The following is a 10,443-nucleotide window of genomic DNA, read 5'->3' on the forward strand; positions in this document are numbered from 1 at the left end:
GCCGCGTCGCTGTTGCCGCCGCCGTCCTTCTTATTCCTGTGACTTGTGTCTGTGAAGAATTTGGCTGCTAGGAACAGAAATGCCAAAAATAGCACAAATTAGAAGTTTTCTTACTGGTGAACAAGGAGCGCGGAGGTCTCCGGTGTAAGAGTGACTCTTTGTGCTGAAAAGGAAGCTATGAAGGCAGCTGTCTTGGCTCATTCAGGCTGCTGTGAACACCACCGTCGACCGGGTGGCTTGTCGCCGCCAGAAATCGGTTTCTCAGAGTCCTGGAGGCTAGACATAGGCTAGACAGTGCACAGTCAAGGCCCCGGCAGATTTAGTGACAGGCTTTGGTTCCGCAGCTCAGGACTTCAGCCCGACAGTAATCGTGGCCCTTCCCCGTGATGGCCTCTTAGCTCCAAGGTGGCTACTCTGCCCTAGCATCCTGGGCTCGTTCCAGACAGAGGCAACCCAAGGGCAAAGGACGAAAGACACTGGGGGCTGAGTGTGCCTGCTTTTAGTGAGCTTTCCAGGAAGCCCTACCCAGCAACTTCGCTTACACGACATTGGTCTGGAATTAGTCACAGGCCTCCCCTCCACCCATGTGTAATGAAGGCTATGCACTTTGCTTCCCCCAATGAAATAAAAATTCTCCTTATGAAGGGGAAAGAAAGAAGGAGTATCAGTCTCTCCCACATTATTTTCCGTGTTGCCGTCTGTCATTATGGATATTATCTTGAAACAACACCATCTTTCTCTCCTGTAAGTTTTCCAAAGACAGAATCCGAAACTCTTGGGTATGTCTACGTGAATCTTTAAAATAGCACCAGAGGGGTAGGCCAACAGTCAGGAACCAGTATTTTCATTGGTTGAGTTCTAGTTGAGCCTTTGACTTTTCTGTTTTGAGTCGTTTACGAGAACATGAAACGTGAGTGAAATGATCTAGACTTTGGATGGGCCCGAGGCCGAGGTACACCCCTCGACAGAAGGCTGTAAACTAAGAGCCACACTATTCTAAATGAAATCTTTAAACTGATAAGGCTTTAGATAACTCACGGTTTTATGTTACTCCAAAAACTCAAATGACTTGTGGGATTTATGGGCCATTGGTACTCTTGTGTGAAAATAAGTTAGGATTCAGTTTTGATAGGAAGAGCATCTGTCTGAAGCATGGCTCTGTCATACTTGCCTCTTTCTGGAAGCTCTGTTCACTTTCCCTTTTTAAGAGGAATCTGGCCACTCACTTCTTACCTCCTGAAATCCTCTCTGAAAGGCCCCAGCAGTCAGCCGTGGTCCTGGCTGGCTTTGGCACGGGGCCCTCTCCGTTCTGTTCCTGAATGTCAGCGTTTGTGGTGTTCTGTCAGCCTGACTGGCCGAGGGCAATGGTGGAGCCTGTGCGGGAAGCCACTTGGCCATTCTGTGGCCAGCTTGGATAAGGAGTGGGTGGGAAGGGTGTGAAAAAGAAGAGAAACCGAAACGGCCGGTGTCTGCACGGAGCAAGTGTCCTGCTGTGTATGTGAACGACTTGGGAGTGTCAGAAGAAGGGAGAGGGACACTCCTTGCCCTGCAGGACTTACGGGTGTGAAAGAAAGTGGTGAAGCTCTTTCTCTGCTCTTGAGTGGTGGAAACCAAGAATGACTGCAGCCAAAATCTTGCTTTTAGTGAGTGTATTGTTGGGCTCTATGAAAGCCAAGCCGACCCTGAGATGGGAGGTCGCACTGTGGGAAACAGGGAGCCCACCGAGGTTTGGGCTGGGGAATGACTGATACTCACGGAAGCCACGTGACAGTGGTGGCGGATGGAGCCCAGGAGCCTCCCTGTCTTCCTAGAGTTTGCAGGCAACTCATCCCGTCGTCCCCTTCCGCCTGCGTCTCCCCCGCAGGAGCACTGGCCGCCTGCACTCGCCATTGTCCCCACTCCCGTTCTCCGGGGACTGTGCAACAGACTCTTTACATAGTAAGAAGCTTAAAATTTCACGCAAATGTACTTAACCCAGGATACTTTTTTGCTAGTAACAGTAAAAAATGTTTATAGAAAAATATGGCAATTGCCTCTTGTAACACTGCTGTCAAGGTTTAAGAATATTTCTTCAACATCCCCAGCTTGCCCTTCAAAGAGATTATGAAAATATAATTCTAAACATTTGAACCTTCAAGTCTTTGGATATAAGGAAGTCATTCTTTTCCTTAAACTTAAATTAGCTCAACATTTGCTCTTTCAGTTGCTTTCCAGATTTAAGTGAAAAAGTCCTACTGTTCCCCTTACTATCTAACAAATTCTGATTATACATTCTCTCAGCTTTGATCTGATCTGAGAGCTGTTTTTACTTTTCTTACATGTCTTTATCAAAGCAATGTCCTATCTTCTAAGTAATTTTAGTTGCTAGTTTCTAATTCCGTGATATTCATCTTGGAGCTTTTCTAACGGAAATATGTATGAAGTATAGCAACAAGAACTTCCCAAGAAGCAAATATACCCCGTGGTGTTTTTGAAAAGGGTTCCGTAATTCCTTGGTTTCATTTCCAGTATCCTGTGTGAGGTCCGTCCGGAGTGACGGCAGCCCAGACAACGACTGCCCCGTAGGCCCAAGTCCGTAGGGAACCGAGAGAACATACCCGACGATACTGTTTCTAGAACTCATTTGGTGAGCCTGCTTGACTTCTTTCTTGTGAACACGCAAGCTGCCCTGGTGAGGTTGACGGCCTGCATTTTGCCCACGTTCCCCATTTCGCGGTATGAGGCCCATTGCCGATCTCCTTGGCACCCCCCCGCTCCGGTCCATGCCGAGGGCCTGCGATGTACCGCCCACACCAGTGAAAGGCAAGGTTACTGGAAGGTTTCAGCCTCTCCTTCAGGTCACTTAGGACAGCCTCAGATGGGCTTCGTTCCAGCCCTGGTTTCTGGGGCACCTACTTTTGCTAACTCTGTCTAAGGCGGCGGTTTGCAACCCTAGTGAACCCGAGAAGTGCCTGGGAGCTGCGTGAAAATGTGAATGTTCAGGGTCTTCCCAACACCAGACGAGGCGACTCTCCTAAGATAGGGTCCAAGCATGTAGTTATTTCTGAAGCTCCAAAGGGTGCTTCTGACGTGTGGGCAGACGAACATCACTCATCTCAAGAAGGCATCATCATGTTTACATTTTCTTTCCTTATTTAAAGGCTTTTTTTTTTTTTTTTTTTTAACAAAAATTGAGAATGGGATCTCTTCTGTGGGGAGTCAGCAAACATGAATTTCGAATGGGACGTGTCAAGTTCAGCTGAGAGCTCTCCCCGACTTGCCTGGTGCTCTGGCGGAGGTGGCCCAGCTCCGAGCTGCTCTCTGGCTTCCAGCGGAGCCCAGCCCGGGCCGCCCCGTGAAAGCTGACGGCCGTGCGTGTGCTGCAGCTCAGCCTTCCGTCCGCGTTCATCCCGATGACGTAGGTTTTCTTCTCCCCGCTTTTCTACTAGGAAACGGGCTCACAGAGTTTGACATACTTGTCTAGGGCACCAGGACATGGTAGCTAGAATCAAGCTCGGTTCTTTCCAAGTCCAGATTCAGCGCTCTCACTCTTCACCCACATTCCCCAAAGCTTAGCGTTTTCCTGTGTCCCAAGGTACCGATCATCCCCTCTTCTCTCTCTCAACTTGTGCACCCGTGGGCCTCTTTTTTTTTTTTTTTAAGATTTTATTTATTTATCTGACAGAGAGATCACAAGTAGGCAGAGAGGCAGGCAGAGAGAGAGGGGGAAGCAGGCTCCCCGCTGAGCAGAGAGCCCGACGCGGGGCTCGATCCCGGGACCCTGAGACCATGACCTGAGCCAAAGGCAGAGGCTGAGCCACCCAGGTGCCGCACCTGTGGGCCTGTTCGTATCATGATACTGTGTTCGCCCATAAGTGATGGACAGAAATCCCTTCTATTTCTCAACACTTCGGTGTCTCTTTCCTACAAATCTAAAACAGTGATCTATACTCCATCACCGCAGAACAATGACGAGACCCAGGAAATTAAGATAGTGCTACTATCTATGTACAGACATGAAAATCTCACCAGTTTTACCCATTAATGTCTTTTGCAGCAAAAGAAAAAAATGTTTCTGGTCTGGATCCAATTAAGGATAACATGTTGCATTTGGTTCTCATGTGTCTTTACTGTCCTTGTCTGTAAAGGTCTTGCGTCTGCTTTTGTCATTCATGACCCGATTAATTATGTAGGTTCTCCTCCGGTGGGCAGGAGTGGTATGAGCAGTTTGGCTCTCACGGAACGGCAAGCTTGCTCAGAAGCCCGTGGCTTCCTCACCGCACTGCGGGATAGGCCACTGCATTGCGAGCGTTGGAGAAACAAGAATAATGATATTTGCTATGGAGTTCTTACTGCGTGCTAGCGCTGTGAGGCTTTCCTTATTTTTAAAAAATTAACATATAGTGTATTATTAGCCCCAGGGGTACAGGTCTGTGAATCATCAGGCTTACACACTTCACAGCACTCACCACAGCACATACCCTCCCCAGTGTCCATCACCCAACCACCCTCTCCCTACCCCCCAGCCCTCAGCAACCCTCAGTTTGTTTCCTGATATTAAGAGTCTCTTATGGTTTGTCTCCCTCCGTGGTCCCATCTTGTTTCATTTTTTTCCCTCCCTGCCCCCCACAACCCCCTGCCCTGTCTCTCAAATTCCTCATATCAGAGAGATCATATAATTATCTTTCTCTGATTGACTTATTTCACTCAGCATAATGCCCTCTAGTTCCATCCACGTCATCACAAATGGCAAGATTTCATTTCCTTTGATGGCTGCATAGTATTCCACTGTATATATATACCACATCTTCTTTATTCCTTCATCTGTGGATGGACATCTAGGCTCTTTCCATAGTTTGGCTGTTGTGGACATTGCTGCTATAAACATTCAGGTGCACGTGCCCCTTCGGATCACTACATTTGTATCTTTAGGGTAAATACCCAGTACTGCGATTGCTGGGTCGTAGGGTAGCTCTATTTTCAACTTTTGAGAAACCTCCCTGCTGTTTTCCAGAGTGGTTGCACCAGCTTGCATTCCCACCAACAGTGTAGGAGGGTTCCCCTCTCTCTGCATCCTCGCCAGCATCTGTCATTTCTTGACTTGTTAATTTTAGCCATTCTGACCGGTGTGAGGTGGGATCTCACTTGATTTTGATTTGTATTTTCACAACAACCCTGTGTAATAAGTATTATTAGATTATAGATATGGAATCTGAGAAACAGATGTGATGTGACTTTCTCAAGGTCATCCAGCCTAGAAATGGCAAGGGCAGGGTTCAGACTCTAACAAGCAGGCTCCACCCCTCGTGGGAGCCTTACCCAGCCCAGGCAGAACCCTGGGCACTAGACAGAGCTGTGTGCCCTCGGGCAAAGAGTTAGCTCTTAAATGCTGACACTCCGGCTCATCCAACCAGAAAAGGAGACTAATTTCTAGTCTGTGAAGTCAGTTGTAAGGATTACACACGATAAACTGTTAAAGCACATGTCACAAGGACTCCATTTTTTGGAAGAAAAAGTGAAGTTTACAATGTAAATAATTGAACAGCTATCCATAGCTCATACTCATTTATGGTCGCTCTCAGAGTGTACCTTTTTAATCATTGGAAGTAGGGAGGAAAAGGGAGAACAAGTGACAAACGTCTGTTTGTATTTTTAGAGTTTTTGAGGGGTTGGGGAGTGACTAGCTACAACCAAAACCACCTTCAAGGCAGAAGAGGCCAGATAATGAGTCAGAAGCCCAATTTTAGAATGAACTTCTAGAAAGGACTCTTGTGTCTTCAGTTATATTAGAAAAGAAAAATAAAGGTATATATTTCCAGTAAAGAGAAAGGTCAGTGCTACTCTGACGGGTTCAGGAAGAATTACATTCCGGCTTTAAAGAAAGACTTGTTCTCCTTAGTGGCCAACAGGCAGTAAGAAAATCACGTGGGCTTTAAAAGAGAGCTCTGAGCACACTGGGTTTACAGAATTCCTGAAATATACAGTCATCTTAGTGGGAAATTTTCATTTTGTCTTAAAACATTTCAAAACATTTCAAACATGGCCTCTGCACCTGTGGAGAAAGAAGGTAAAGCTACGTGAAGGAGAGACTCTGATGACTTCGTTCGCGTCACGGCTCGCGGCTTGCGAGGGGAGCCGAGGGCTACATCCGAGCCCAAGGCCTTCCTGGGCTCCGTGGCGCCCTAGGAGGCAGGGTAGCCGCCTTTCTCGGAAGGCTGGATCTTCCCACGGAGCCCAGCCTTCAGCTACCGCCTCTGTTCCCACAGGGGCCACTTCCCAGGGCTCTGTTTGGGGAGCAGAAAATAGGGGTGACTTGGAGAGACTAAAGAGGGAGAGGGAGAGGAGGCGCAGCCGCGGTTCAGGCAGGGTTTGAGTCTCCTGTGTGTGGCCTCTGCGTGGCCTCTGCTCCTCCTCTCCCCTGCCCCAAGACTTCGACTTCCTCTCCAGGCGAGCCTTCCAGACCCCATCTTCCATGGCCTCCCCTGCACCTGCCCCGACCCGCCCGCTCTCACCGGACGTCTGTCCATTGCTTGTTTTCAAAGCAGCCCTTTCTGCCAGTTTCCACTCAGCCAATAGGAAAACCATGCAGGAGTGGCCCTAGCATAGAGGCCCATGGCTAGAAACAGAACTGGTTCAGAATGGCATGTAGGGCCCCTTGTTCAAAAACTATTAAGAGGAGCACCTGGGTGGCTCAGTTTGTTAAATGTCTGCCTTCGGATCAGGTCATGATCCCAGAGTCCTGGGACTGAGCCTGCATTGGGCTCCCTGCTCAGCGGGGAGCCTGCTTCTCCCTCTGCCCCTCACCTCACTCGTGTTTTCTCTCTCTCACTCTCTCTCTAATAAATAAATAAAATCTAAAAAAAAAAAAAAAGTTAACAACAACAAAAATCTGTTAAGAATCTCAAGAGGGAGACAGTGGAAAGAACATGAAACCAGGCATGGCCCTTCCAGCACGTGGCCCTGTGCAGTGGCCCAGGTCGCACGCCTGCAAACCCATCTCTGGAGAGAAGGGGCTGCAGTGAGTAGAGAATTTTCTACTGATCTGGCTGGTATATTTGAAAATCAGTATATACGTCAGTCAAATTCAGATTGACTGGATTTTATCTGAAAACTGCCTCGTATGGTGGCCACGGTGCAAATGTTCTGATTTGGTGCCTGAACTCCATGGCAGTGGGGGACATGAATTCTGTAAATGTTCAAACACATATGCATTCCTACGTAAAAGGAAAAAAAATAACTCCACAAGTATTTTGGACGCCAGCCAACCGTAAGTACCACTGGAGAACACGTGGCTGCGCTTTCCCCCAAAGCACCTGACTCAGTAGTCCGTGAAGAGCCTGGGCCTCTGTAGCAGACTCAGATAGAAAGCTGGAGGTAGTAACTGTGCAAAGGGATTTCAGACTAGCTCCATGTTCTAGAAGTTCCGCGGAGGCAGTGCAGGACAGGACTAGAATCACTAGCCTCGACACCCACTTTTGCTACGCACTATTCAGGGCAAAAATTGACCCCTGGAAGCAATTTTAGAAGATTTATATTTATTTGAATTCCATTGCTGGAGAGTTTTCCGTCATGGAGATGCCCGGGCAAATGCAGAGTCCGCTCCGGAGGAGCTGGAGAGCCAAGAGGCTTTGCGTTGTAGATAGAGACTCAGATTCCGGTCCTGCGGACTCGGCACGTGCTCTGGCTCCCCGCCCGCGGGAGTCGCGGCCCCTGGGCCTCAGGATCCTGATCTCTGTGTGTGTGTGTTGGGGGGGGGGGGGTTTCATGGCGCTGTGGCGAGTACTCTTTTGCTTAAAATCCGTTCACTGTTATTCTTGAGTAAATTTGTTTTACTCCCATAATTGCAAAACTAGTATTACTTGTCCTTAACTGAGGGTAATAAAATAAATACAGTAAAGACAAAGGTTATTAAATTCTAGCTAGGTAGTAATGCTTGCCGCAGGTTCTGGGCCCAAGGCCTGTATCCCTGTCCCTGAAAGGCAGATCACCCTGGGTGAAGACAGGCCAGCACCGCGCCGGAACTTGCCTTCCCGGAATGTGATGCATTGAAAAAGAAAAGAAAATTCTTTTTCCTCGGCTCAGTAATCGTTCTAATGCCTTTGGTTCCAAGTGGGACTGGGCCTACTGAAAGACACTGCCTTTAAGAAACTCATTCCTTTATATTCAGTGTGAGGAACTGAGTACTTGAACTTGTGTGAAAACCTCTCTGTAGGATGTGAGGGAGTGGGAGGCACCGTCCCTACACCCCAAAAATGTGTCATCTAATAAGGGATGGACTAAACTGGTGAGGTGAGAAGAGACAGAACCCCCGAGTGCACAGAGCTCGCGTCCCGAACACGCAGTGTATTTCGTACGAGAAGGCGCGCTGCGGAGGGAGGACAGGTCTGAGCGTTCTCGTCACCCGCGGCTCTGTCCCCAGCGGGCAGTCGGCAACACCTACCGAGTCAGGGAATACAAACCCCCTCCCAGTCTCCCGGCGGGGATGTCACCGTATGGTTCACGGGTGGGGACTGGCTCGGGGGAGGCAAGATTTGGGCGGAATCTGGAGGTGACTGTGCGCACGCACATGCACGACCACGTGCACGGGGGCTGAGACAGGACACGTGAGGGCACCGGATTGAGTGTGACTGAGGTTGTGACCTTAGCCTAAAAACGGCGAACTACCTCCCCAGCCCCAGCGTGTTCCCAGACCTAAAGCCATCTCTCTTCTTGTGCTATAAAGTCACCACCTTTCAGACGGACAGACACCCTAGGAAATGAGTTGTTGGAGCAAGAGAAACGTCTTCTCTTGCAGGAACGACACCTCCTATTTCTAGACGTGTGGGTGCGGCGCTGGCTTTGCCGGGGTGGCGCAGGGTCTTCTCGCGAGCGCGGGCTCCGCAGACCGCGGCGGCGAAGCCGTGGCACCGCTTCCAGCCCCCCGTGCTGGTTCTGTCGTCGGTAAAGGGGATCGCGGCTCCTCCGGTGCTGACCTGCCGTCACACGGTTTGCTGGTCTGGAGACAGCCGGGTCTCCGGTGATGCTCTTCCAGCATAAACCAGACAAGCCGCTCGGCGGGCTCAGGTGCGGGGCGCGCGGCGGGAGCAGGAAGAGCTGCCGCCCTGGGTCCGCTCTGCTGCCGCACGCGGGGCGCGGGCCTCGGGGGCTGTGGCTCCGCGGCTGGGTGAGGGGGAGGCATCACCCCAGAGGGATCTCTCGGGGGCGCCGAGGGCCGGGAGGCTCTGCTCGGGCTCCAGCTGCGCAGCTCTGCGACAGGCCTCTGCTTCCAGCACCGGGATGCCGGCACTTCAGGGTGGCCCTTTCCCGCGTGGGTTCTGGGACCCTAACCCTGCACTCACACGGGACGGTGCTCTTCAGAAAGTTCACTGTCTCCACACGAAGGCCGATGTTCAGTACGGCTGAGTAGGAACCACAAACCAAAAGCGAGGTGTGAACCTTAACGGACTATACCTCAAACCTAACCTCGTCTGTTAACTGAACTACAGACGCCCCAGTGAAGCACTAGCAGGGACCAAAACTGCACGTCTTCGAAACTAAGCACAGTCCACACCACAGAATGCTTTTAAACTTCACCTTTGAACCAAAACCTCATGGAGTCCCTGCCTCCGGTGAACCTAGTTGTCTCTTTGGGAAGGGGTGTGCTCTGGGCTCAGCTCCTGGCCTCTCCAGTGTGAAAGGCTGAATTTCCAGTGAACTAATGAACTCCTTCATGTGTTTGTCATTCAGGTTCAGTACTTCTTCAAGATCCTGGACAACTAGAAGTAGAGAAAAGCAAAGAAGTCACAGGCTGGAGCATTAGGACAAGAGTGAATCACGCACATGCAGAATGTGTTCATTCTTTTATTGTCCGTTGTTTGAACCTGACCGCATACAAGATCAAGAAGAGCACTGTACTCCTGGCAATTATTGTACATGTTAGAACATGGAATTTGCAGACAACATTTAACACCAGTCTATGGGGTACTGCATTGCTTTTTATAAAGTCCAAAATAAAGATTTATTTTCAAACAAGTGACTTTGGTTTATTTCATACATTACACTTTTTCTTGCAGAAAAAAATAAAATTGTACAACTGCATAAATATAAAATTCTTCCACCATGAAAATGGTTAAAACATTCATAAAGACACAGCACCAGCATGTGATGCCTCCAGAGAAAGGAAAAAAGGAAAATAAAAGAAAATGTAAAGCAAATGAATTAGGCCCGTCACCAGCCCAAGTGACAGGCGATCCAGATCTCATACACAGCTTCAGATCGTACTGGAGGACAAGGGAAGAGAGGTCAAGACGGCATTCGATACAAAGCACGACACAACCCATCACCTTTTTGTGTTTTTCTGTAGTGTCACTTAAAATTTAAAGGGCAGTTCCCCCATGACAGCCCACCCCCACCCCAGCCCCAGGAAAACAAACAAACAAAAAGTAAAGACCCAACACCACAGGAGAAGACTATGGAGTGTGTTAA

The 10,443-nt window shown here is 49.3% G+C and overlaps 1 protein-coding gene across 2 annotated transcripts in view; it reads left to right on the forward strand.

Moving 5' to 3' along the window:
* The window catches only part of NME7 (NME/NM23 family member 7), a 257,971-nt gene extending 247,978 nt beyond the window's left edge, over nucleotides 1-9,993 (forward strand). Inside the window, exon 12 of one of the 2 annotated variants that reach the window (XM_080823828.1) lies at nucleotides 9,706-9,993. In XM_080823828.1, the coding sequence (XP_080679954.1) occupies nucleotides 9,706-9,738 (33 nt within the window). In that variant the 3' untranslated portion in view covers nucleotides 9,739-9,993. The remainder of the gene's footprint in view (nucleotides 1-9,705) is intronic. The other variant, XM_080823829.1, reaches the window with a different exon arrangement.
* The last annotated feature ends 450 nt before the right edge of the window (nucleotides 9,994-10,443 follow it).

The sequence above is a fragment of the Martes martes genome (genome assembly GCF_963455335.1).
Source record: "Martes martes genome assembly, chromosome: 15".
NCBI lineage: Eukaryota > Metazoa > Chordata > Mammalia > Carnivora > Mustelidae > Martes > Martes martes.